Here is a 27,776-nt window from a genome sequence, read left to right on the forward strand (position 1 = left end):
TCGTTGTTAATAAACTGAAAACTGAATTTCATGTACTTCTGAGTGATCAACATCAAGGACGTGTTCCATGCATGCAATAATCCAACCTCACATGTGATTAACAATGTCCACTTTAATAATGGTCAGGAATGCAGGCTCTCTTCCCCACCACCTCAAAGGATTTTGGCTGTAAAAGGGTCCAATATTTCAAGGTCACCTCAACAGTCTAAACTCACTCCTTTGTTGACATAGCCTTGCACAAGGTTCAGGGATGTTTTAATCCAGGTGAAAACCAGGCTACCCTCTCCTCAGCCAGATCAAGGCAGCTGCTAGGCTGCAGTTTCCACAATCACAAGAGAAACTAAAAGAGTCTCACCTTTCCTATTATGAATGCTGGCCTGCAGGCTGCTTTAGAAGAGTAAAAGAAAGTTGCAGACCTCTTAAAATTGTAGAGATTATTGCAGAAAAAAATGTAGAAAACATCTATATGGTACCTCACCTGCCTGAAACTCAGGGATTCCAACACCTGCTTCTACTAGTCCTTAAAGAGACAACTTAGAAACTCCCATCTGCTTCATCATAAGCAACACTAGGGACCTTCTATGGGGGTTTCTATAGCCAAGTGAGCATCAGCCAAGGGCAGCTGGAATCATGTGGTCAGTGAATCAGTCTCCTTAAGACACAATGCCTCTGTAACTGGACATTCCCAAGCACAAGATTTGAGGAAGAAAGAGCACAAGATTCTCACTGTGAGAGAAGCAATACCAGGGGAAGCACAGCCCTCTGCATGAAGCAGAAGCTGAGGTTATCTGGGAATCCACAGAACAGAGGAGGCTGACAGAACAGCCAAAGAATCATGAGAGACCTCTAAGCTGCTCCTGTTTTGCTCCCTTTCTGATTCCAAATCTGGCAGGCTCCAGAGATGCTTCCAGCTCTGACCCCTTGCTCTTCTCCCTTCTCTACCTGGGCCCAACCAGCTCAGTTACTGTGTGGGACTCAGAGCTGGGGTGAGGTGAAGCCTGTGGCAGAAGGGAGATCCCACTGAAGACAGAGGCCTCTGCAGAACTCTCTGACCCTGACCCCACATGAAAGTCATTTCTCCAAAACCCTCTCACCCATGCTCAAGAGAACAGCCCAACCAGTCCCCCCAGCAATCCATCCTCTGTTGTGAATCCCACACTTTTGGATTTAGATAGTGAAAGTGTCCTGCACTCCAAGAGTCATGCAGTCACCAAACAGCTGAGATTAGAGATTCTGAAAAGAAAAAAACGAAACAAAACCAAAAACAAATAGAAGTAAACCAACGGTTGTTCTCAGCTGAGTTCCAGGCCAGAAAGAAAGAAATTAAATTATTTACAGAGGGTTCTCAAGCAATCATTAGCAGGGCTGAGACCTGGGACCCAAAGGTTCAATCATGCATTTTTAACTCTTGGGCATACCCCAGTCTTGGTAAACAAGTAACTCCTGTTTCTGCAGCTGCTGCTTTTGGGCTGGAAGCAGTTCTCATCTATCTCTCCCCATGTGTCTGTTCCCATTAATACCAATTTTAAAAGAACCTTGCTGCTTTTCCATTGCCATCCTTGCTGCCAGCCATATACCATTAAACACAAGAAATAAGAGGCTTTAGTTGTAATTGTGGCTTTGCCTTTTTTGTAGAGAAGGCATCCCGTGAAGACTGACACAGCTGAATACCTGCCTAAGCACACCAATTCTCTCAGTAGGAATTTTCAGAGAAAAAATTAAATTGTAGCTCTATAATACATTGAGCAGACAATGCCAGTGATTATCCAGCAAAGTGAGATCAAAAAGCACCAGCAGTGCTGACTTCCAAAGGAGCATAAAATGTTCTGAAGAGTTACCCTGCAAAGGATGACAAGTCCTTCAAGACCACATGTATTTTGTTCCTTTTACTCTGGCTTCTCTGCAAGACCTCTAGGGCCAGACCAGTCCTATAAAATATTGAAGACACCTCACATCTTCTTGCAGGTAGACGTACTCCACATAAGCTGGCAAGTGCCTCCTTTCCCTCTCTGTCCCAAGGCATGAAAACTCTGGCCAACCTCCCAGTTCCATCCTCTGACTGCATGACAAGGGAGCACTCCTTGAAACTCCACTGCCCAAGTGTCCCACTGAATGGAAGTCTGTCATTCTGCTTTCCCAAAATCCTAGGTATTCCTTCTACAATTCACAGCATGGCCAGGAAATTGCCTTCTTTCCCTTCTTGGCCTCCCTAGCAGTCAGGCAACCCTCCTGGATGTTGCAAGTGGCCACTTACAGTAGGATAAGAAAGCCCTGTGGCTCAGACAAACTCAGTGTCCCCCCTTGGCAGGGTCAGGCTGAGCAAGTCCACCCCACAGGCAGTTCCAGAGAGGCCTTCTATTTATGTGGAGTGAAGACTGTGGTGTCAGCCAAGGCCAGAAGGAAGCAGTGGCTCTGCAGCAATAAACACAAATCAGGAAACATGTCAACCAGCAACACGCTGACCTAGGGCATAGCTGTGAGGAAGTGCAGAAATGTTCTCCAGTGAGATGTCTTGGCAACACAACATCCCCAATGCCAAGTGCAGAGGAGTCAGGACAAACCAGACGTGGAAGGGGAAGTAAGGCAGGGAGATGGCAAATTCTATAAAGGCATCTGGGGTCACAAGTGAGGTCACATTGCTTGCAAGTCCCCACAGCCACGGTCTTGTCTGTCACTGTGCAAGGTCAGTGTTTTTCAAACCTCTCCTTGACATCTGTTGGAAAACTAGGGAACACAGGACCCACATTTCTCCTTTATCTGGGAAGTATCTTTTTGACTTTTCTGGATGCTTCAGGGAAATACCTCCAAAAATGCATGTGCACTGGGGGCTACCAGGGGACGTAAAAGCCAGTGAGCCATCTGCTCTTTTCCAAGCTTCCTTCCCACCTGGACAAGAGTTCAGTGATGTTCTTGTGTTCTCACTGGGCTCCTTCCATCTGAGTCATTGAATTCACACACATCTCAGAGTGCAATCTAAAGGTAGTATCTTTCCTTCCAAACCTCCACCTTCTACTTGCTCCAGCAAGAATTCTGAGTCCCACCAGCCCCATTCTGTGGTCATGCTTTGTACAAAGCCCTCACTTAGGAATCTGAAGTAGCAACTCAGCAATTAGTGTTGTGAAAAGGCCTAATGAGTTGCTTTGGAGACCAGCAAGCACCACAGATCTCTACAGAGCTGGCCACGCCACCTCTAAGTTCCTCTCTCTCTCTTTGTGTGCTCAAGTACTACTAATCTCCATATACCACCCAACAACTTCCTCTGAAATGTGTGTGCTCACCACCTATTAAAGGCTGGTCAAACACAGATAAGTGTTTTGAGGCATGACCTGATGTATGGCTCAAAGGAATGTTGGTTTAAAAGGGGAGTGAATCTGCCCCTGTCTCTACCTTCAGGCAGCCTGACATACCTGGTTTAATGCATGGTTTGGCCCTTGTCTTGCATCCAGCCCAAATGGGGCCATATGAGGTCAGTAATACTGGGAAAAGCCTGAATTAGATGGAATGGAAGTGTTTGACTGCTAATTATCCATATGACCTCGAAGCCTTGGACAGCCAGGGGTCTACTATAGGATAAACTATGAGATGACAGATACACTTAGGCTCTGAAGACAAAGACTCTGATAAATAAGATCTAGCCAGCCTTTCTATGGTTAAGACATTTCTATCTCATGTATATGATGCCCAAAGCTGGAGATCTTACCTTAACAAAGTAACAAAAAACATCTGGGACAGAAAAATCACACTAGGGATAGCACTGTGTATATCCTAAGCAATGGATGATGCAGGTCTAAACACAGTGGGGGATAGAAAGAATGTTTTTCATCCTCCAGCTACTTTCACACCACTCCACTGCCTCACCAGGAGTGCAACCACAAAGTTTGCCACTGCACAGCCTCAGGGTCAGTTGTGCTTGGAGAACTGTAATTCCCTCTCTGTGAATTCCTGCACTGTGCATGTCTTTCACCAAAAATTCAGTCATCTCCTCTGGGAAAACAAAACAAGGCAACAGCTTTCCCAGTCATGAGAAGATGAGCTCAAATGTGACTTTTGGTCACTTGGAAACATCCCATGCTCAGCTGGTAAAAGGCAACATCCAGGTGGAACATCACCCATGACCCAAGGTGGAATTGTACAGCACCTGCTCAAAACAAAGCTGGAAAGCAAAGAACAGAGTGACAAAGACAAAATGAAGGATGGAGGAAAACACCAAATTTGAGGTCAACATCAAAATCTAACCAAATGGAAATCTCCAGACAGAAACATTGAAGTCCAGAAGGAAAGATGAATGAACCAAAAAAAGTTTCAGGATGATCAACTCAGAACAGAATAAAAATTAGTTGGGGAACAAAACAAGAGACAAAAAGGGACTCAAGTAATGCTAAGGAAAGTTTGAAGAAAGAAGTGCTCCCACCAGAGAAATATTTTTTTTTTAAATCTTTTATTTTACAGAAGTATTTACTTTTTATGAAAGTCAATATTGTCTAACAAAAAAGAGACTAAGCTCTGATTCCAAAATCACATGTGTCCTCATGCCTGCAGTCAGGTCCCAAAAGTCAGACATTGATACATTTCCAAACTGCAGAATTTCTAAGCCAATCTAAGGCTGTTTGTTTGCTGTCTGGAGTATAAAGCTATGAACCAAGATTTCCATCCTGTTTCGTTTTGATTTCAACATCCTATCTGGAACATTCAGCTCATGTTTTCATGTTTTTCTAAGCAACCATGAGAGTTAGAATTTTGTTTTTAAATTAGAAAATGGAGTTTCTTACGCAATGTCTTTCTTCCAGCAGCTTTTAAGGAAAAAAAAATACAACATCCTGAGACTGCTGAGAAAGTCAAAAAGCTTAGTAACCACTGCAATATGCCATAAAAATGCTTTTCACTTCCCCTCCACACAAAACTGACTTATTTCTGTCATTTAGTCTCTATTCCAAAGGTCTTACTGCAGTATTTGCTGAACCAGTGTACTACAATGAATATTTTTAAGTTCTTTAAAGAATTTCCATTAAAGCATGACTTGGATAGCTCAACAAGCAAATATCATTGATACTATACCTGTCATAGACAAGCAAACAAACAAACATCTGTGTTTGGATGGGATCAAGACATTGTTTTATGGAGAAGCAGTGCTCCCAAGAACACCACACAGTCACATGGGGCCCGTGAGTGCCAGATTTTAGGTTCACATCTCAAAGGAAACTCAAATAAGTGAAAAATCACAGGTAGACACAAAGCCCCTCAATGATTTCATCAGGAGTTTAGAAGAGCCCTTTGCTGTGTTTGTTCTGGCTAACACATGAAATATCTAAGCCCTCATCAAAATGCAAGTGTTGAAGCGTGTAAATAAATGATGAAGCAAGTTCTCACACTTTAGGAGAACTTTGGCTTTTTTTGCCCATAGATATTCCCACACAGATGCATGCCAGCATATGCTGCTCTTCCAACATATTCCTAAACTCACCCTAACTTGAAACATTTCCCCTTGTCTCCCCTAGGACAGCAAACTCCAGCCAGAGTCAGAAGGAGGCCACACTGGACTGAAAAGTGCCAGAGCTGTGTCTTTGGTTTCCTGGAGAAAAATTGTTCTCCTGGGAAGTGCTTGGATTTTGAAGGACTTTTTTCTCTTCCCTGGCATGATGTGACTCAGTTCCCTGCAGACAGTGCACACAACCTTTGTGGATCCATGACAGGAAAGAATCTAGGCCTAAGATGAGGAGTCTTGCCAGGCAGGTCTCTAGAGATGTCCTTCCACACTTCTGTTTGTGTGCTACAGAAACCTTTGCTGAGGATGTCCTGTGACAGATTATCTGAGGGCAGGGACAAGAATTACACCACTTTTTGTGCTGCTTTTTAAGAACCTCCAAGAAAGGACATTAATTTCTTGCCCAAGTAATTTGGTCTACTGCTTTGCTATCCTCATCCTTGGGAACACTTTTCTGGTTCCAAACTCTGATGTCCCTCGCTGTGATCTAATACAGCTAGCAGGAACACAGAGAATACATTACTCTGCCACAGCTAACCTCACATCATTCACACCAGCCTCCAAAAAGGGAGCACAGTCATTTTTCCAAACTCACTGTAGTATTCTGACTACTAATTTTTCATTAATTATTAATTAATTAATCATTATTCAATTATACCAATCGTATTTCAACTATACCAATTATCTTTCTCTCCAAGTGTGAAAGACTTGTCTCCTCAGCAATGTAGGAATGTGGGAGGTTGAAATATGTGTTTGTGAAAGTGCCAGGTAAGAGCAGGAAAGAAACCAGGCATTGGAAGGCAGGAGAGTACATGGAAAAGGTTAGAATTACATTGTCTGGGGGAGTAAATGCTTCAACCCTGTAATCAAACAGAAAAAGTCATATCACTGGTGATTAAAAACTCAAATTAGTACCAAACTAAACCTACTGCATGTGTCAACACTCTTTCTAGAAGCACAAGTGCCACATTATTCTCTGCAGGTCAACCAGAAGCAAGGGCATGGCTGCAGGCAGACCCTCTCCAGCTCTGCTATTCTATCAAGATTGTCCAAAACCACCAGAGTGAGGAAAAATGCATTGCTGTCACCACATTTCCACCTGCTCACTGCGTTTTCTATCATTCAGCCTCAACATTCCCAGCCTCAATGTTCTCCCATTCCTAGGAAACCTGCAATGAAAGAGCAAAACCCATTCAAGTACTAAATATTTTTTTAAAGCCAGAGCAAGCACCACAGAGTCCAGCCCTTACACAAGAGCTGGGATCCGGTGGAGACTGAGGGTTTGTTTGTTTGTTTTTTTGCCATGTTGGACTCTGTTTTCTCACCATAAGACTGGTATGAGGAATGGGAGCTCCCTGGTGGCAAAACGTGAATTTGCAAAGATGGACTTGCAGCGGCTCCATGCTTTTCCCTGCTCACGTGGAACTCTTTGGATAACAGGAGCACAGCCCTGTGCTGCCCTCTCCCATTGCACTGAGAGCAGTCAGACCTGAACACTGAACACGATGGTGTCTTGTGCAGGGGTGACTGTTTCAGCGCCCAGCACAACTCCCAGCTCCTCCTCACAAACCTGGCATCCCTTTCTCCAGCCCAGGCATGCAAGCTGTGCTGGGACTCACATTCACAGGCCAGGAGGTACCTGTGTTTGGTTAATGACAAAATCAACAGCAACCAGATTACTGTCACCCATCAAGGTTTCATGACACCCCAAACCAGAAAAAGACCCAGCCAAAATCCAATGGAATTTGAGTGAAAAAGAGCTTGGACTGCCATGATTTTCACAAAACAAGAGGCCTCCACTTTTTCCTACCTGATTTTTAGGCAACAGTCCCAATCAAATGCCCAGTAGCCCTTAAACAGTGAGGGTCTCAGGGGATCTGGAGGAACCAAACCACTCCATCTCACACAAACAGCTCACAGACAGGGTTTGCTCCTTAACACCCACCTTGACACCTGGTTCTGAGCTGGGTGCCGCCGCTGCTCTGTGCCTGAAGATCAGCACAGTCACAATCTGGACACTCCTGGCATATCTAGTGGCTCCAAGGGACCTGGAAAAGAGAGACAACAGTGACATATCACCAATCCTTGCTAGTGCTCTGCCCTGCAGCCCCAGCACGCAGATGAACGATGCTCATGCAACCTTGGACAGCTCTTTAAACCCCCAGCCCAAGGCAGAGGTCTCCTGCCCAGCTGCACCTTCAGGAGGTGTAGCAAATGCCAGGAGTCTTCACAGGTTCAGGTGGTGATGAGCCAAAACCAGAAAGGATGAAATCCACAGAGGGTTATCAAAAGTAGAGGCACAATGCCAAACTCAGGAGATTCCTGCCTGCACATGGGAAGCTGGCAGACCATCTAGATGATCTCCTGCTGCCAAGTGACTGCCTTTCCTCCCCAGGTACCTCCTGCCAGGAAGAGGACACCCGGCTAGACAGACCTCTGATCCAATCCAGGACAGCTCTAATGGGAGCAGAGCTGTCACATCTTAGGCTGCAGCAGCCTGCCCTTGGTCAGTGGCCTCTGCAGCTCTCTAACACTTCCTCCCAGACTGAGAAATTGCACCATGATCCAGGAATGACCCAGAGCTGGACAAGTTTGTCTCTGTAAGAAATAGTCACAGCAGCTGGGGATAAACAAGAACATCAGACAGGTGGGCAAAACCACAGAGGGACCCAAAGCCTCAGAAGAGGGGAGGGAAGAGGGGAAAATAAAAAGGAGACAAAAAATAGTTGGAAACTGCTAGTTTGCATCTGGCTGAGAAAGTCAGGACTGCTCTCTGACAGACTTACAGACAAACTCCTTTCATGCCACCAGATGGTGCCGTGCCTTCAGTCACCAGCGGGCAGCTGCTCTGGGACAGCAGCCCTCCCTCCTGGGCGCTGCTCTCTCTGCTGGGAGAAGGGGAGGCACAGCCTCGCTTTGCCCCGGGGCCCGGCATCCCCAGCCGGACACCTCCCAGCTGCCCGGCCACTTCCACCTTGAAGGGGCGAGGCTGATGCTCAATCTGGGCCTGAGACAGTCGGGATGCGGGAGAGGAAGGGAAATGAGCCTGGAAGCCCATGGAGCTGGAGGGAAGGTCAGGAGTACCTTTTAGAGCACTGCAAGAGGAAAGAAGCATCATATGTTGGGAGCAAGACTTCTGTGATGGGCAACCTGGCAGGGGAAACACTGGCCAGGAGTTGTGTTTTGGTTACATTCAAGTGTTTTTGATCCAGCAGAAGTGTCAGAGCCCTAGGGAAGGATGGCAGGGTGGTGTGCTGAGGGAAGAAGTTGCTCTGGCTGGCCAGATTCAGCCCACACACCATCAGCTGGCAAGCTGTGCTTCCTGGCTCCCTTCAGAAGTGCTGCTCCATCCCAGCACCCACATGCAGCTCGCTGGGTGACCACCCATCCAGAGATGTGAGCTGTGCCACGCAGGCCATGCAAAGGCTCAGAAGGAGAATGCTGCTTGCTGAAGACTGGGAATACACAGGCTCACCCAGATGGTCCGTGCCCCCACAGCAGCCAGCCTTTCTACACTCCATGTGCCAGAAGAGAGCCAGCACACCAAGCACAGGCCACCAGTACAGATTGAGGCACACAGAACAGATCTAAAGAGGCTGGTGGGAAAGGAATGCTCCACTCACACTACCCTGATTTTCAGTGGAGACTTCCCACAGCCACTTGCCTGGACAAGACCAACCACAGCAGGTATATATAGCTCACCATGACCCAGCTGTCAACCCAGAGCTATAAATACAGCCAGAGCAGAGATACAGCTATCAAGCCACTCTTGACTCCATTCATAATCTGTCCACAACACAGATAGGAGAGAGGTAAAGGAAACTGTCAGAGATTCCCATCCACTGCACACTCACAGGAAACACAGCAAGACCTTCTTCCTTCCCAGTGTGTGTCTCTGCAATGCCCTCCTACTCCTCCACCTCACTTGGCACAGCCCAAGTGGCAGTAAGTGGCAGGAGTGCTATCCATCCATGTGTGAGGCTCAGGTTCACCAGGAAAGCAAATCCCTTTTTGAGACTACCTGATGTATTGGAAGGCAAAAACACTGATATGCTTGTTCTCCCCTGCATCACCTGTATCAGTGCTGGCACAGCCAGCTCCCATAGCACTCACACCCATCCAGACCCAGGCTCTGGGCAGATTTGTCCTGCAGCCCATCCCAGTTGTGCTCCACAGGCACTGCCAGTGCTGTGCCTTCTCTCCAGTGTCACACAGCCATGGCTGCTGTTGGGAAGTGAGTGCTTACCTTTCCAGACCCATCTCTGCAACTCAGGCCTCCCATAACCACCCTAAATTCTCAGAGTATTCCCCAGAAATCATAGTCAATACTACTTAATTATCTTTTGACAGTTTTGACAGGCTTTTCACTACCCTCTAGCAAATCCTCCACAGCTATAAGGCTGCTGTTGATGAACATCCATCATGCTGACTAATATGTCTCATTGCTTCCTTTTTCATTACACCATGCATTTCTTATGGTTAGACAGTAAGCAGATTAGGGTGGGGATTTTGCAGCCTATGCCTGTACATCACCTTGCCCTATACATGGGGTAGAGCTAATTCACCTCCCATCTAATCTTACCCACAGAAGCTCTCCATAAAATGAACTCTCAACTTTAACAAGAGCCAAGCTCCCCCCATTCCAGAGAGCCAAACCCAGACAGGTTCAGTAAGTGGCCATAGCCCTGACAAACACAGACAAGCCTGTAGTTCCCAAGCCAAAACAAGGGGCCATCCTGCATGAGCAACACATCTCCAAAAGGTTTCATTATTCTGATACAGCTGAGCACAAATCCTGTCATAAGAAAACTAAACTGCTACAACAACCTTCTGTCTGGGTTACAGACTGTGAAGAGTGGGGGCTCACAACTTCAGGAAATAAAATAATTCTTAATAGCACTGCAGATAGCAATTCCTAATGGCATCAGCAGCAACCACCTCCACACCTGGAACAAAGCCCACATGAGCCACAAATGCTTATTCTCCAAGAAATCCCTGCAGTCGTGCCGCATTCAGTGTAGCAGCACGATCTGATCTCCTTACATGCGCAGAGCAGAGATGGCCCGAAGGGTCGGGTGTTACCCTGCTAAGGCAGCGAAGAATTCATCACACTCGCCACAAATTTCCTGCCCGAGGCTGTGGGAGCCGTGCAGCCTCCCTGGGCTCGGCCCTCCCCCTCTAGAGAAGGGACTGCACACACAGCCCTGTCTCACGGCTAAAGCTCCGGAGCACAGTCCCAGGAATGCCGCAAAGCGTTCGGGTGATGCAGGCAGAGATGCTGCTTAAAGCTTTACCCGCTGGTTCAAGGCGAGCCTCCCTTCTCAGACTGGCAGGGATTTAAGATCCAATTCCCGCGTATGCAAGGGAAACACATCATTGTAAGCTCTGTACATTGCCTGTTTTGAGGATTTGAGCAGTGGCCAGCCCTTAAGCTGATTCTGGAGCAAGATGCATTTCATTCTCACATAAAAAGTATTTCAGACAGGCTTTACTGGCAACAAAACCAAAGGGGAAAAAAAAATAAGCCAGGTAGGAGAGTAGCTTGATGACATTCTTGCTTACTTAAATTAACACGAAGCTGTTCCACTGCTGAGCTGCCTTCTTGTGTTATTTCCTCCTTTGTCTTTCTAGTGGAGAAAATGCCCCGGGGGTAATGAAGCACTGAGCTAACTTTCCCATCCCACTCAATCCAGACCAATTCTGATGAGGCTGATAAAATTCACCCAGTTTTACAGCAGAAAGCAGGGTCAAATTTTAGTCTGGTTGCTTATGGCCTGCAGTTCTTATCATGCAACCTGCAGCAGTTGTGGAGGTTGACAGCAAATTAAAGGGAATACGAGTTCTGGCATTCATCTGTAGCAATTTAGGAACAGCCTTTTCATTACTGTAAAAATAGGAAGTATTGATAAGCAACATCTAGCTCTGATCTGCACTAAATCTCAAATTGTAATACCGAAAAAGCAGGAACAAAGTTAACACTTCAAACCAGGAAACTAATGCAAAGGGGAAAAGCAGCTTGTCCAGACTCACGCCATGGACTAGGATAGGGCTTTGGACCAAATACCAGGCTCTGGTTCCTGCATCCTGTCTGCTGCACCACCTCCTCAGAAAAGGGATGCAGCATCACAGCAGTTTCTGGAAATCACCCTTAGATTCTCCTGTCCCCAAATTTCCCTTTAAATTTTTACTCCAGCGCACCTGCTAAGCAGAATGTTTCAGCAATGCACAGCCATGGGCTCCTTGTGGGGTTTTTTCTGCCAGTGAAATAGCTATGACTGAAAGGTTTACAGAGACTTTCTGTTCCTGTCTAAAATTATCCTTGCTGATCCTTGCGATGCCAAGACCACAGAGCCAATATTCCACAAGCCCTGAGAAAAAGGCACTGTATTTCAGGCACACTCAGCTAGTGTTGGTACAGCAGCATCCATCAGCCGCGACCAAAGCTCCGGGTCACCACCGTGCACCAGGGGACACTGCCTGCTCCTCTGCGGCATCAGACAGCACAGAGAGTCAGGATCTGGGTGCTCTGTGGTTGTTCAGCCAAACAGGAGCCTCTGTGATCCCTGCTCGGGGTAAAAGTGGATGAAAAGACGGCAGGTGGATGCAGGCAGATGGAGGAAGCGGGGCTAAGAGGGAGAAAACAGCAATTAGCATAAGCAGCGGCAGCCTCAGCTCACCAGCTGCTTTGCCGATTGTCTGCCTCCCCGATTTCCAACAGCAAAGCAGCAATTTGCCGACGAGCACAGTCAGTAGCCAAGGCTGCCCCTCAGGACTGAAACTATCAGGGAAAACAAACGATTTCCATGGTACAAAACCATGGCTTGCACGGCTTTGATGTAGGAGTTTGCCTAAGTAAGGCATGGAGCATGCAGCTCAAAACAGACACTAAATACTTCAGAGCGAAAGGCTAAAAAAGGAAGGTTTTAGAGGAGGAAATGAGTCAGTAGCTTGGAGGACGGGAGGGGGAGTTCAAATAGCTGAGGCATATAAAGTAAGCAAGTAGTCACCATCTCAAAAGCTACAAAGTCAGCAAAGTGGATGTATTGATCTCAGGTTTTTGTTGATGTTGGGTCTCATTTGAAAATGGAGACCACGGATGACTTTTTATATTGACCATGCTGGATTTTGAAGCCATCCTTCATTGGGCAGACATTTGCCAGCTGCAGTTCACACTTGTGTTTCTGACAGGAACCTAAGTGGTCACCACCAGCTACAGAACTGCTGGAATATCTCAGGGTCCCCTCTGGCTGAGGGATAGATTTTTGGGAGGCAATGTGTGTGGGGGGGAAGTTTCAGGCTGATTGCAAATACCATTTGCCTTAAGAGCAGGAGGGGGATTCACCTTTCATGATGGTTCATCCAAACGTGCAGCCTGAGCTTCCAGCCTGGATTATTTATAGCACTAACACTATGGGGAAAAAAAGGGCAAAGCTGGTTCGCTGTTGAAAAGCAGAAGAGCTAGTAAAAAACCTTCTTCTCCACCATGCAATTCACAGCATTCCTGTCTGTCATTGTGACTACCTTGTATTGCACTGAGGCTGGGGACAAAAGGGTCCCACCCCAAGGTGGCTTTAGCCTCGCTCACCACACACCAGAGGGTGTAACAGGCTGTGCAACACACTAAGCCAGAGGTGTTGGTGTCAGGGTGGCAGTAACTTCCTCACCTCTGCCAAAGGCTGGCACTGATCGAGAGGGGAACTCAGAAACAGAAACAAAATTTCCTCCTGCCCTCCCCAAACCAGGCAGCTCCCGCTGGGTTCAGGCACCGAGGCAAGAGCGACACAACAGCTTTGACAGGAGGAGCCTGCTGCAAGGCTGGGCCGAGGGAAGGCCAGCAGTACACAGGGTCAGGGTGATGCTGAGGGCACGTGAGGAGAGGCTGTGAGGTCAGGGAGCAGCACAGGGCTGGAGAAGCCGGCTCCCTTTCCCTGCAGACGCAGCAGCACAGGGTTGGCATGCAGCCTGCCATACACACTGTTCATCCCCAGCAGGCAGCTCTGGGGCAGGGGCTGTGGAGCCCTGGGCTAAGGCAGGCACCACCGTAACCACACACTTGTCTGTGTATTTTGGTGCACAGATCCTGCCTCTCCTCAGTGGGCTATGCTGCTTGCTCTCCTGGGGAATTAAACATTTCCAAAAGCCATTGTGGTGGTTGGAGAGTGAGTGCCCTTCCCAGAGCAGGCACATCTTTCTCATGAGGCAAGTTAAAAGTGAGAGTTTTCTCTTACTCTCCTGGTGAAGGAGTTCTTGTCCCTGCTGAATTTCCTTTAACTGGTTAGATACTTTCTCAACCTACTGCAACGTTTCCAAAACCACCTCTCAGAGCAGGCTGAGCCAAGAGGCCAGTTCCACCTCATTTGCCCTTATAAGTACACAGCATGAAATAGCCCCAGCCCTGTTCTCATGGCCTTGCATCATCTCCTCCCCTCCTCCCCAGGATGTCTCACTTCTGTACCCCCCTGTCAGAGTGAAACCCATCTACGAAGAGCAAGCCTGGAGCAGTAACAGACCAATTACCCATATCAGTTATGATTAGAAAGCACAGCTGCTCCAGGTTTCTGCCACCCACCACCAGAGAGGGAGGTCTGCTGTGGCACTGCCACGCAGCTCTGACCACCACTGCCTTGATTTCCTCTGCAAGCCACAATCACAGAAGGAGGCAGGACCAGAAGTTGTCCAGAGAAACTTACTGACAGGACTGAAGCTCTCCCTACTCTACAGGCACTTTATCTGAACTTGTTTTAGAACTACATTTCAAATGGAAAAAAGAAAAAAAACCAAACACATCCCTGTTCATTTCTTGGTAATACTTCCAAAGTAAGTCAAGATTTGGGGTCAAATTTAAGCATTACTTGATTAACTGTATCAGAAAGCAGCCTAGGGAAGAAGTATCCTCTCAGGCCAGTTAAAGGCTGAGTTGTGCTGGTCTTTTTGCTAGTTTCATTACAAATCTGATGCAAGAGCTTTTGCAAAAAAGGAACCCCTGGCAGGAGTAAGTCACCCAGCAAAAGAACCTAATGAAACAGGATGGACTTTTCAATGCACCCCATCTTCAGCATGGGGTCTTTCAGCAACTTCTCTCTCATGTGAGCAAGCCTAAAAACATCTACAAAGAGCATGCCTCGGAAGAGGGGATAAATCAAATAAAAATTAAATCCTTTTAACTAGAACAGCAATATGGATGAAAACTGTAAGGTGTGTAAGCATTGCCCACACCTTTAATAGTGAAGCTTCATGACATTTGTAATGAAGTATTGTTCCCTCATACCCCAGCCCTGAAAACGCCGCCATCGAGTCTTGTTTTTGTTTCCTTCTTACAGGAAGGCACATACACAACAAATAAGCTTTTGATGCTGGGGGTTTTTAGCTCATCGACTCAAGCCGGGAACATCACTGCAGTCAGGATTCGGTGATAAAAACCTAACTCTCTATACATTTTGTACCATCAGCAGATGCCTTTGTACTCTGATTACAAGCAGCCCGAGCCTCGCCGGCCAGGAACATTAAGGAATGAGTATTTTCGCCAGTCAGGGCTGCCATGAACACGGAGCAGCAGCTTCTCGGAGCTGCCCCGGCCTCGGCAGCAGCGTTTCGTCAGGGCCGCCTTTGTTCCGAGGACAAGCCGCCCGTTGTTCCGGCCGCGGGGACGAAGCGGTGCCGGGATCCGGGATGCGCGGGTGCCGGCGGGAAGCGCCGGGCTCTGCCGCAGCCTCAGCCCGAGCCAATCAGCACCGCCTGCCTAAGATCGCACCAAAGTAGGTAGTGAAAAACCCTCGGAGGGAGAAAAAAAAAAAGGAAAAAAAAAATAAAAAAGAGAAAAACTCCCACACTTCCGCCCGGCTGCCCGCCCCTCGCCGCTCCTGCTGCTGCGGCCGCCTCCTCCCGCAGGCTCCCCGCCCGCCCTCCGGCCACCCCCCGCTGCCCTCACAGCCGGCCCAGTCGGTTCCAGCCGCGCTCCCAGCAGCCCAAATCCCGCTCGTGCCCCCCGCGCTGTCCCTCACGGCTCCCCGAGCCCCCCAGCTCTGCCCTCAGCACTATCCCCGCACCCCCACCCGGCGCACCTTGGAACAGGTAACCCCGCCCATCTGGCTGGGCGCGCGCACTATTGGTCGGCTGGCACGTCAATCAGCCGATATCTCCCTGTGATTGGTTAACTTTCAGGGGCGGGGCCCTGCGTGCCGATGGGGTTGCCGCCCCCCGCCCGGCCTGCGCGTGCGCACGGGGCCGGGGCGTCGCCACGCGGGGCTCCCGCCATAGCAACCGCTTCCTCCTCCTCCGGGCACGGCGGCCGTGACGTCGGCAGCGCTTCCGCCCGGCTCGCGCCCTCGCAGCTTCTCTTCCTGCCGCCGGAGCCCGCGCCGCGCCCAGACAGCCGAGGGAGCCGCCGCCGCCGCACCGCGCTCCGCCGCCCGCCCGCCGCGCCCCACCGACGCCATGGTAGGCACCGCGCGCCGCCGGACGGGCCTTTGGCTTCTCTGTCTCCCGCCTCCGCCTTCATCCCTGGGGGAAAAAGGGGGGAGGGGGGCGGCGGTACCGCCCGCCGCATCCCGGCCGGCGCTCTGGCTGGCGGCGCCGCTGTGCCTGGCCATATCGTGCGCCCCTTTTTCTTCTCCTTCCCTTTCTCCCGGTCCTTCCCGTTCGCCTTTGAACTTGACGCGGGGGATCCGTTCTCCTCCCTTCCCCCCGCCCCCATCCCGCCATGAGGCGACGGAAGGTTACTCCCACCCCGCCTTGAAGCGATGGAACTGTCCTCCCTCCCTGTCTTCCCCCCCACCGTAAGGTAATGGTACGCTCCGCGTCGCGCACAGGCGCTAGGGGCGGGCGCGTCCATTCGGCCCTGGGAGGGGGGGGTTGGCGAGGAGCGAGGGCGCGGCGGGAAAAGGCCGGGTGGTGGTGGGGGGGGCTGTGCGCGGCGCCTCCCCGCGCCGCAGGGCGCGGCCGGGAGGGGACCGGGAGCCGGTGGCCCCGCCGCTGCCCACGGGGGGCTGGCTGGCAGCGAGGGGGTCGCAGCCCCGCAGGAAGGCACCGGGCCGTGTCGGTGGGAGGCCGGGGGCTGCCCTGCTCGGGAGGAAGCGCGGCCGCCGCCTCGGTCCCGGCGGGAGCCATCTTCGCACGGCCCTGGGCTTCGGGCCTGGCCTGGAAAGCGGCGGCGGCTCCGCGGGGCCAGCGCGGGCCCTGCCAGGGCCGCCCCCCGCCGCCCGGCCCGGCCGGAGCCCGCAGCGCTGGCGGCGGACAAAAGGGGGAAGCGGAACCCGCGGAGGGGAATCGCTGAGTGTAAAAAACAGGGTGTCGCAGCGGCCGCTCGAGGAAGCTGAAATTTTGAGGCAGTTGCTACAAGAACTTGGGTTTCTTTTTTTTTTGTTGTTGTTTTTTGTTTTGCTTCTCCAGACAGTGCTGAAAACATTCATCCAAGGCATAACGCTGGAAGCAAAGAAACAAAAAAAGTATTAAGGATCTGCAATGATTTGCTTGTGTTTCCTGGCTTTCAAAAGAAAAAAGTGTTAGGGCTCTCCTTGCATAAATGGGGCAGAATAGACCAAACGCGTGTTCAGTCTCATGGTGGCTCATTCTGTTTGCTTTGCCCGTGCTCAGAGTTTGCATCCTCGTTTAACTCGGGAGATGGAGGTTGGCAAATTTGCCTCAATTATTAGCTCATGCAGCTTTAACTGCTGCCCTGTTTTTGCTTGAGTCATGCACAAGCACTTGTCCAGCAACACACACTTGCCAGGGTTATTTACCTGTATTAGAGGTGTTAAATATTGAGGCCTTCCCTTGGTATTTACCAGTAGTTCATTGAACGTGTGGTATATCCGGGAAATAAATTTTTGGTCCGTGGGGTGGCAGACAGGATGTACTGTTGTAATGTCCCTGCTTTCTCCAACACCCAGGCTGGAGCATCTGTGCTGGTCTGCAGCGTGGAGCAGAGCTGATGGGAGCTGCAGATGAAGCTGCTAAAAAGTCTGATGAGACTCGCAGCTCTTGTTTAAAAGAGGCTTGTCTCAACAAGCCAGCTACCACCTCTGCAGTATGCAAACCTAGTTAAGTGTGACTACTCAGCGTGTCAGGCTTCATCTTGCTTTGCAACCAGGGAATTCCCAAGTCAGTCAAAACTACTATTTCTCATAGTGATCTCCTTTTTGCAACAGGGTTTAGGTTGGCTTTTTTGAGAGGCTGCAAACGAACTTGGTTTTGGGCAGAGTGGAGGCCTTCTGGCAAAGTGTGGTAGTGCCAGCAGGAGGGCATCCTTTGCTATCAAAAGAGCTTGGATTTCCAGCTTTTGTGCCTTGCCACAATGTTCAGTTTCTTTGCTACTGGATTAAATGAGTCCAAGGTCTTTGGGGTACCGTGCAAATGATTTTTCTTGGTTGTTAGTCAGTGCTATTCCCAGATCTGTGTAATTACAAGGTACATATGCCTCATATACAAGATAACAGCCTCATGACAATCGGTGCTGCTGATGTCTGGCATGTTCCTACTCGCCTTGGCAGAATCACTGTCAAGAGGCTCCTGCTGGGTGCACGGGCTGACCTAAGCAATCCTGTGTGAGAGTGCCTGACTACAACCAGGACGTGCTTGTGAAGCTGTTCTTGGCCTTTTCCTCACCTGGTTGTTCTGTATCCACAGCACTCTCCTCGGGAGAGGAGGGTCCCTCACTAAAAAGTATCAGGGATGCCCAGAGCTGCCCTTCAAAGCCTCATTTTGAGGGTGGCATTTAAGCTTTAGGTTGCTGTAGGTGCCTGGAGGACCACAAGAAAATTCTTATAGGCATTTAGGCTCATAACAGCTGATTTGTGTGCTGAATGTGTTCCTGAGAAGCTTTGATTTTCTGCAAGAGTCCTGTTACACACCAGCTTCCACCTGCATTACCTTAAAAACTTATATTTCTTCTGCCCTGCTGCTACTGGCCACTGCAGTTCCTGTTTTTCAGTACTGTTGCTGGGATTGCCTTTTGTGGGTATTGCTTGTTCTGTCTACCTTGATAATTAAATTGGGAGTGAACTTTGTGGTGGCTCAGAGAAGGAGATAATTTCCTCTTTGGCTAAAAGCTGAAGAAATGACTTTCAGGAATTCAAAGGATCGTTTTTGGTTTTTTTAAAAATAATTGTTTTTATACTCATCTCATCTTGTCAATAACCTTTCTTCTTGGGGGTTGGGGCAGGAAATAAAAGCTGAATAGAGTTTCACTTCTTTCCTGCACACCTTCCCCCTGCCAAAAGAGACCAAATAATGCAAAATAAAAATTTGAGTCTAGCTGGCAAGATCTTTCTACAAGTGATATGCAGATGACTCTGTACTTCTTGCTGGTTTATGGTGTGCAAATAATGGCCTCTTATACAACAGCAGTAAAAGGCTGCTAGTTCTGTTTCCTGTCAGGCTTCAGATCCGAGTTGAAATCTTGGCCTTTCAGATGTACAGGCTGTCCCCTGTAAATGGAGGTGTCTCTCTGTCCAGCTGTAGGTAAGCAGGGAATGTGGGCTTTCCCAGACTCCTGAAGTCGCTGGTGTTCCCACACTGTTGCTGGTCTCTGGGATGAAGTTAAAGTAGCTCCTCCTTGCATTTCCTCCTTGCACTGCTGCCTTTCCTGCTCAGTAAGGGGGGATGTTAACGTCAGATGTGTTTTCTTGAGTGCTCAGATAACAGAATGGAAGCCAAGCAGTATTTAATATCTTTATGGTTTTGACTGCCTACATTTTCAGTTGGCTTGTTGGCCTTACGTGGTGACACCTTTCCAGAGGTCTGATTTGGCAAAACTTTCTTTCAGCCAGGCTGTTACTCTCCCTAAGTGCTCCCACAACTACCTTGGCTTAGTTTTCCCCTCAAGCTGCTGCTGATGGCCCAGGAGATTGCACTGTGTGGCAGGGGACAGCTCTGTCCCTGAAGGGTGCTGTCCCGGTCCAGTTGGGTGGAAATAGGTTTAATTGAAAAAGTATTTATTGCAGAGATGTACTATGACACATGAGTGAGTCAGAGGGAAATGCCACATGGCTGCACAGGCAGCTCTGGCAGTGGCAGGGAATTTCAGAGGTAGATAGGAGGGAGGGTAAGCCAGGCATGAGGGAAACAGGGTTTGCTGAAGAAACTAAGAACCAGATACATGCCAATAATGTGACCAGCAAACATGGGAGCACAGTGTTCTCACATCTGCCCTTGCAATTAAACAAGGCGTGCTTTAATACATTCTTGGTGTCAGATTCTGGAAAAAATTGATGATACTTTTCCAAGAAGCAAAAGTTTCCACTTGAGTAGCTGTGGATAGTTCACCCTGATGTGTACAATGTTTGTGAGTGGTTCCCAGACAAAACAAGTCAAGAGCTGTATCTTGGAATGTCTCTGGAGATAATGCATGCCCAGGCACCACTGTGGAGAGTTCTTGGGCTCTAATCACAGGAGAGAAAACCAACAGTCTGAAATTCTCAAGACTTAAATTTAGTCCTTCAAACTTGTCTTGAGGCAAACTAAATCATTCATTTAAGGTCTTAGCTGTCTTAGAGTTGAGGAAAACAAAGACTCTTCTTGGGTAAAATATTTTAAGTATTCAAGAAAAATACTGGTGCCCACAGTATTCACTTCCTAACAAAAGAGATGTAGAATTTCATTGTGTCAGAGTTGTGTTTTAATGCAGGCTTGCTGTGAATCCAGTTTATCAGATGTCTGGCATGTCTCTCCTGAAATGCCTTTTCTGTATGTGGGGATTTTTTTGAGAAAGCTTTGGGCTATTCTTCAGTCTTCCCCAGTTTAGATTAAATTTGAGTTTGGCTACTTGGCAATGGAGGCAAAATGCTGGGAGCTCTTAGCGGAGGCAGCTGGGTCTGGTTCCTGCAGTGGAAGCTGGCTGGACACAAGGCTCCCTCTTTGGGCTGCCTGGTGGAGGGAGGGCATTGTGCTCTCTCTCCCAGCACTTGTGCAGAGCTCTGCACTTCAGGCAGAGCGAGGCTCTGAACAAGAGCTGCTGTGTTCCTGCAGAGCCTGCTGACAAGGCAGTGGATGCAGTCTCTGCCTCAGGTGACATCCAGTGGGGACAGTGCCACGGGATAATGGGTGAGGGGCTCAGCCCCCAGCATGTGCTGTGTCTGCAGCATCTGCGTGGTGGTGCTGGGGGACAAATCAGTTGTGCTGATTGCCTCAGAGAAACTTGTTCTGCCTCTTCTTTCCTGAATGTCTCCCTGAATGTGCCGTCCTGGGATGATTTTCCCATCTGGTAATTAGGTGGCTTGCCTGCTTGCTGCTGCCTTGTTGCAATGAAGGGTCTGTCCCCTACAGTGAAATGTCACCAGCTGGCTGATGGTCGTGGATCCCACGAGTGCCTGCAGTATGTGCTGCTCACTGAACCAGCCCCCATGTGCCATTCCAGAGCTGGATAACTGCTTCCATCCTGGAAAAGGAACAGAACCAGGCTGGCTGCTGGGGCTCTACAGCATTCAAGCCACAATGCACAAAATAATAACCACTGTGCTGTACTGAATCCTCTGAGCAGAGCCATATCTGGCCAAAGAGGGAAAATCTAGACTAACAAGTGTTTACTCTGTCATTACTGGGAGGGTGGAGGCTTCTCACCAGCTCTTCTTCTGGACAAGGCAGCAGACACGAGGTTAAAATGTCACTTGAGGACACGTTTTTAAAGTCTGGAATTTCTCCTTGTTCCAGTGCTCTTAGCAGTCATCCTGTTGCTGTTCTACACAGAGTGGTTGCAGCTACCTTAAAACAAAAGCTGCCTGGGGTTCGAGTTTTTTCCTTTTTAAGTATGTTTGTGAGGCCATTGTGGCTGGTGCAGGCCCAGGGTTGAAGGGGGAGCCCTGCAGTCACGACAGCAGATCCTGTTTTCAGAGGGAATTGGTTTGTTGCACTGTCTCATCTCAGCCCATACTGTAACACAGCTATAGGGTGTTCTCAGATGGAACAAATCTGCATTGTCCCTGGCAACACAATGGCTGCTAATGTCAGCTGGTGTGATGAATCCAGGGGTTCTACAGCAGCTGTGAAAAGGAGTAGCACCAGCTACTAACAGCCTTTTGCTTTGGAAAGCTAAAAAATCCAGTTGTCACTATTGTCCCTTCAGTTTCTGGTCAGACCCAGTTATCAGCTGAAGTTTTGCAGTGAATTTTGAGTTTCCAGACTAAATACTTTCTACATTTTTGGAATCTGAACTGACTTGCCAGCAGTGTTCAGTTTCTTTTTAAAGAAACAACTTGTCTCCTGACTTGGAGACATGTTTCTGGCTGTGTAGTAGCACAAGCAAATGCACATGACTGCACAGTTTGCATCAATCTGCAGCTCTATTGCTGCTGCTTCTGGCCCTAAGCTGAGCATTAACTTGTGCTTTCAAAGTTAACATGACTTGGTGCAAAGGAATTATTTGTTGTAGTGTTTAAGCAAAGCTTAAGAATTATCAAAGGTAGAGGTAGGTGACATGTACTGCTTTTTCATTATAAATAGCCTCATTTACATGGCAGTGCAGACTTTCTGTGCATTTTCTAAGAACCTTGGGGGGCTTTATGACTAAACCAGAGTCTTGCCACCCATTGCCAGCCACTAAGGTACTATTACTTAGAAAATAAACCCTGGGGAGGGGGAAAGGCTTCTTTTGAATTCACTGTCCTTAGTGAATGATGAAATAGCTGCAGTTGCTGCACTGTTTGCTTTATTAGGTTATTTTGAGTCTTCCCAAAGAGGCTCTTGCCCACACCAAGCACAGGGACAGGAGAAGACCTTTATTCCTCATTAGCTCTCAGTCACACTCTGACAAAGTGGCAGCCTCTCTGTATGGAGGAGGTGACGCCAGAATGAGTCACTTTCAGTCCATGTTTGCACTGTAGCTTGAATTTGTCCTGAAATAGGCTTTCTCCATGTATTTTCCTCACCTTATTGGTGATATGCAGGAGGATGGCTGCCTGCCACACAGCTGAGGCACAGTGACTGAATTGCTGTTCTCCTGTCCCAAAGTAAGTGCAAGCGATTCTGCCTAGGTTACCACTTACAGACGGAGCATGCATTGTAAATATAGAGGGAGGTCCATTGTATTTAGGTAAACCCTGAGAAAGCACTGCTCTCCACCCTAAAGAAAAGCTGTCTCAGATTGCTGGTGTATGAGATTGTCCTGGTTTTCCGTGACCAGCACTTGGGAGCTCTAGATACCAAACTCCATGGCAATAGATTCTGCCAGCTGTGCCACCTCTCCTCACTGGGTTAGCTGGCTGTGCCAGCCACCCCAAGTTACAGGAGGAGGGATGTTGGAAGAAAGAGGAGAATCTGGGCTTATCTGGGGTCCTCTGTGATAGGCACTGGTCAAGGCTTTAAAAAACCCCCACACATTAAAGTAGGTGTCCATTCCATAACCATCTCTCAAGGACAGCCTGAGCACTGCACCCCTGTCCCCCTGGTTTTGCAGCTGAACTCTGCTGTTCCTTCAAAATGCAAAATCCCTTGAGCTCACATTTTGAAGCTGAAGATAAATTTTAAAAAATGAAGAGCAGCCTTTATCCTTTTTGAGTTGTGTGTCTCACCTGCTGCTGTACCCGACTGTTGGTGCTGCTGACTGTGCTCGCAGCAGTGACGTGTCGTGGTTTGCACAGAGGGAGGAAGGCAGTTTTCCTTCTGATAGATGGATATGAGTAATGTCATTTGAATGTGGAGGACACAAAAGCAGTGAGGGAGGAAGCAGGATTCTAAAGGAATCTCATTGTTTATACTGTGTGTAGCATTTTGAACAGATAGAGTTGTTCAGTACTGGACAGGCTTCAATTTGGTCTTTACTGCTCTGGCCGTGATGTCCTTCCATCAGTGCCTGCTGGCTTCCCACATTTGCAATATTCACTCTTGCACAGCTGCCTTTAAACTCTCCAGCTTGGTGCAGTCTGAGAACAAAACTCAAATGTAAATGCTTCTACTTCCCACTTTTTTTTTTCTGTCTCATTCCCAGAAAAGCATCAGACTGAAAATGCAGTTCAGCCTTTTGTCATTCTTGCTAGGTCTTGTCCTCTTTATTCGGTGCAGCTGCTTTTAACATCAGATTGATAATGCTGCATGTGCACCTCTTGTTCCAGCTTACACAGGGGAACACGATACCACTCACTACAATTTCCCAGCTGACTCCAAGGTGGGGGAGAAATGTTGAGAAGGGTTGAGCTTGCTTTAAAAACTGCTGGAGTAGGTGCTGAGAAGAACAGACTTTAACTGTTAAGACTTGCGAATTCTCTGTTTGAAATACTGAATTCAGAGCAACTTCCCAAAGTTGGTTTGTTCAGGTGAAAGCTACCACTGCAATCCCAGTACCCCACTACATTTCCCTTGATCTCTAAACTAAGTCCATGTGACAAGTGTGGAATTTGGCCAGTTTTACCTCTGCTCCTAAAGCTCCTAACAAGCATGCTGGAAATGGCTGGGAAACTTTGAACAGAAGATCCTTGTGGGCTTGTCCAGCCAGCCTGAAACGGGGAAGAAAATTAAGCTGCTGTAATGCCAAAGGATCTGCCACTACTGAATCTCAGAGAACAAGGGGTTGGCATGCCTGTAAAACTCCCCCAAAACAGTGTTCCAATGGTGGAAGTGGGATTGTGCCTTCTTTGGAATCGTTTTTGGGTTGGCAGGCAGCTGTGGGCAGCAGCCAGACTCCAGATTCTTTACTTGGCTTTGGAAAAGAGGGGCTGCAGTGACTATTGCAAGAATCTATTGTCTCCTAGCCTTGGATGCAAGGCAGTGCCATGTTGTAGCTGGGAAAAGGAGGGGTGCAGGGCCTGAAGGTGTTTGCTGTGGTCTCTGCAGGCCTCCGGAGTACAAGTGGCCGATGAGGTGTGCCGTATCTTCTACGACATGAAAGTGCGGAAGTGCTCCACGCCGGAGGAGATCAAGAAGAGGAAGAAGGCTGTCATCTTCTGCCTCAGTCCAGACAAAAAGTGCATTATTGTGGAGGAAGGCAAAGAGATTCTGGTGGGAGACGTCGGAGTGACAGTCACCGACCCTTTCAAGCACTTTGTGCAGATGCTTCCCGAGAAGGATTGCCGCTATGCCTTGTATGATGCAAGCTTCGAGACCAAGGAATCCAAAAAAGAAGAGCTGATGTTTTTCTTGTGGTAAGCCACCTTCCCAACTCTCTCATTCCTAGCATGCAGTCCAGGCTCTGTGGGTGAGGTCTCTGAGTGTTTGTATTGCCCACACTGGGAAAATGGCAGGCTTAAAGTGAGCTGGGCAGCCTGATGCCTGTATTCTGGAGCCATGAGATGTTCCAGTTGTCCATGCTGGGTAGGATACAGCTTCTGTCTGGGGTGGGTAATCAGTGTCACTAAGTTCACTGTCTGTGGTGTCTCCCCTAGGGCACCAGAACAAGCACCTCTCAAAAGTAAGATGATCTACGCAAGCTCCAAGGATGCAATCAAAAAGAAGTTTCAAGGTACGTAATGTAACTAATGTTCCTAACTCTGCTGTGTCCCTGGAGTACACAGGAAGGCTGAATTGGGGGGGGTTTTTTGTTGTTGTTTTTTTGAGATACTAGTGAGAAGTGAAGTGTCATGTGACAGAGCTAAAATGAGCTCTAGCACAAATTTACATTATCTGACAAAGTTTCAGAGGCACTAGGACAGTGCTCAGGACAAGAGTAGGTTTTGCAATGTGTGATGGACCATATGGAGCAGCACATGGCACCATACAGGCTAGAAACCATAAGATTCATAACACAACCCTGGCTGTGTTTTGTGCAGAGCTGCCTCAGTGGCAGAGCACTTCCATCCCTGTGTCTGTTCAAATGCAGACTCATAAACTTACTATGCTGTAGTAAGCCAGTTTGGCTGATAGCCAGGTAGCACTCTTGATCTCCTCAGGCTGCACTGGGCCAAGATCGTGCACTGTGCAAGACTGACAGGATCTTTGTGCAGCAGTGCCAGCCTTCCAGGGACTGGAACTGCCATGGGAAACTGTTGTGTGCTGAGAAAAAGAAATCCCAAGGAAATTCTGTTTTCCACCATACAAGGCAGACATGGGTTGGCCTCTCCAGCCCTAAAAAGGAAAAGCAAGCACTGTTGGTTGGGTCGCCCAGCTCTCAGGTTTGCAGGGTGATGCTTTCAGCCACCCCTGCAGAGGCAGCGGGAGCTGAGCGAGCCCTCTCCATGTGCTTGCCTGGAGCTCCCTCCCCTGCTGTATCCAGGGCAGCACAAGAAATGAGGGATTTGCTCTAAGAGCCTGCTATGAAAGGCCAGCAGCCTGAGCACTGAGCTAGTGACAGATTTCTGCCTTCGTGTCCCTTCAGTGACATTTGGTGTGCAGCCAGATGTCTCCTGGGACGAGGCAGGGAAAAACCATCAAATTCCCTAAGCTAAGGCAGGACTTGTCTGCTTGAGTGACTGGATTGCTTCTTCTAATATTACTACCAGGTATGTTTCTTTGATTGCTTACCAGCATGTTGAAATACTGCATTATTGAGTGTTTTGCCTCTTTTTTTAGGCATAAAGCATGAATGCCAAGCAAATGGGCCAGAGGACCTGAACCGAGCTTGCATTGCTGAGAAGCTAGGAGGCTCCCTAGTCGTAGCTTTTGAAGGAAGTCCCGTGTAGATGTCATACAGTGCCACAACTCTACAAGCATTCCATGTTTTAATAGATCAGTTATATAAAGCAAACATTCTAGGCAAGGGTTTCACTAACAGTAGGGAAGCTGTCTTGTAGAAAAAAGTAGATTTTGGAGATGTAGCTCGTATGTACAAATGACCCTAAATAAATCAAATTAAGGATTTATCTTGGTGTATTAATATTTGCATTGGTTGTCCAGCCCAGTACTGTCCCCAGTGGATTAACACTAAAGGTCTCTAAAAATTGGAGCAGTGTATCATGAAAGGTGGAGAGGTGAGAATGATCTGGTTCCTGTTCTTGCTTTTCCAAATAGCAACAAGCAAAATTCAAAAACTTTCCCCTGTAACCATTTAAGACAAAACTTAAAACCTGTAGTTTAACTTCAGCTGAAGCAACCTGTGAGCACCAAACTGGGTTAAATTCTTCGTGCTTGCCAGTTGCAGAGCTGTACTAAAAAAGCCTAATTATGAAGCTAGACATAAAACAGACACACTTTTTCTGGAGAAGTAGTCCTAATCCACTCTCTTGTAAACTCACAGTGCAGTAATAATATTTAAAGGTTCACTTGTTCTGTAGGTTCAATTTTCTTGTTATAAAGTGTCTTGAGGTCTCTTTCCTCCTGAGTGATTCTATAGAAATTGCTTTTTCTGTTGACACAGTTTAATTTAGAACTACCTTTCTCTAATATACACTTACTAGTGGATCAGATGCTTCTGAGGCTTTTATAAATGCAGATTCTTAGATCAGAGCTCTCCAGTTATAGGTAGTAAAATGAAAAGGAACCACAACTTTTAAAAATGGTATTTTCAGCCCCAGTCCTTGGTCACTTGGTCCATTTGTCCATAATTACTATTGATTTAACTTAGTAGAACCAATCAGCCTGACTAATATGGCTTGATCTGGGCTTTTTGTCTGTTAGCTTCTTTAATTCTGTAGAAATGCATGGAAATATCACCTACTAGAAAGTTTGACCTGAAATGCCTTTTGTATGGGGGGTAGAGAACATTCCTGTGCCAGCTACAGAGATCTTAAAAGCTTCCATGTTTCATCAGTGGTTGATTAAAGCTGTTTCCTTTGTGTAATGTGTACATGGGAGTTGCATAGAGTTTTCTTGTATGTCTGTAGAGAAAAAGAAAAAAAAAACCAAAACCCTTAGCCTCCAGTGCATTACTGTGATATGTTCTGTGCGTGCCAAATTTGAACAGCCTAAATAAATGGGCTTTCCCTCCCCTGGGTCAGTGCCTGATTGCTCTCCAGCCTCGGGATCAGCCCTCCTGCAGGGGGCTGGCTCTGCTGGCTCTGGGTAAGCACTTAGGGAGCTGCTGTGCCTTCTGCAGCGACTGCCCTGCTCTGCTCTGGGAGCAGGAGTGGGGGAAACAGGCTGGAAGAAAGAGCTGGTGAAGCTGGAGGGATCTGGGGGAAAGCAGCTTTGTCTCTGCAGTGTGTTCTCCCCTTTGGCTCTGCATCCCCCTGCTTGCTGCAGGCTCCAGCTCCCAAACCTCTCTCTGCCTTTAGGCTTTGGGCCCAAATTCCCGTTGGCTGGGGCTGTCCTGGGAGCCATTCCCTGTTTGCAGTCTGAGCCCAGGAGCCCAGCCATGTGCTGGGTGTTGTGCACTGTCTGTCCCATGAGGACTGAGGGAGCTTTCTCTGGCCAGGCCCATGGAGCCAGGGCAGTCACAGGATGGCCCTTGCTCCCTGAGCTGTTCCCAGCTGTGCAGGGACAGAAAGCTGTGGTGTCC

General features: G+C 48.3%; 1 protein-coding gene across 1 annotated transcript; it reads left to right on the forward strand.

Moving 5' to 3' along the window:
• Window positions 1-15,708: 15,708 nt before the first annotated feature.
• DSTN (destrin, actin depolymerizing factor) lies at window positions 15,709-27,270 on the forward strand. The gene is made up of 4 exons (XM_030944987.1): window positions 15,709-15,919; window positions 24,242-24,549; window positions 24,790-24,866; window positions 25,913-27,270. Exons 1-4 carry the CDS (start codon window positions 15,917-15,919, stop codon window positions 26,020-26,022), a joined length of 498 nt encoding a protein of 165 aa, XP_030800847.1. The 5' UTR covers window positions 15,709-15,916; the 3' UTR covers window positions 26,023-27,270.
• The last annotated feature ends 506 nt before the right edge of the window (window positions 27,271-27,776 follow it).

The sequence above is a fragment of the Camarhynchus parvulus genome, chromosome 3, assembly GCF_901933205.1.
Source record: "Camarhynchus parvulus chromosome 3, STF_HiC, whole genome shotgun sequence".
NCBI lineage: Eukaryota > Metazoa > Chordata > Aves > Passeriformes > Thraupidae > Camarhynchus > Camarhynchus parvulus.

Coding starts and splice junctions, on each gene's coding strand:
- DSTN (XM_030944987.1), top strand. Junction 24,550..24,789: donor GAGCTGATGTTTTTCTTGTG/GTAAGCCACCTT, acceptor TGTCTCCCCTAG/GGCACCAGAACAAGCACCTC. Junction 24,867..25,912: donor AATCAAAAAGAAGTTTCAAG/GTACGTAATGTA, acceptor CTCTTTTTTTAG/GCATAAAGCATGAATGCCAA.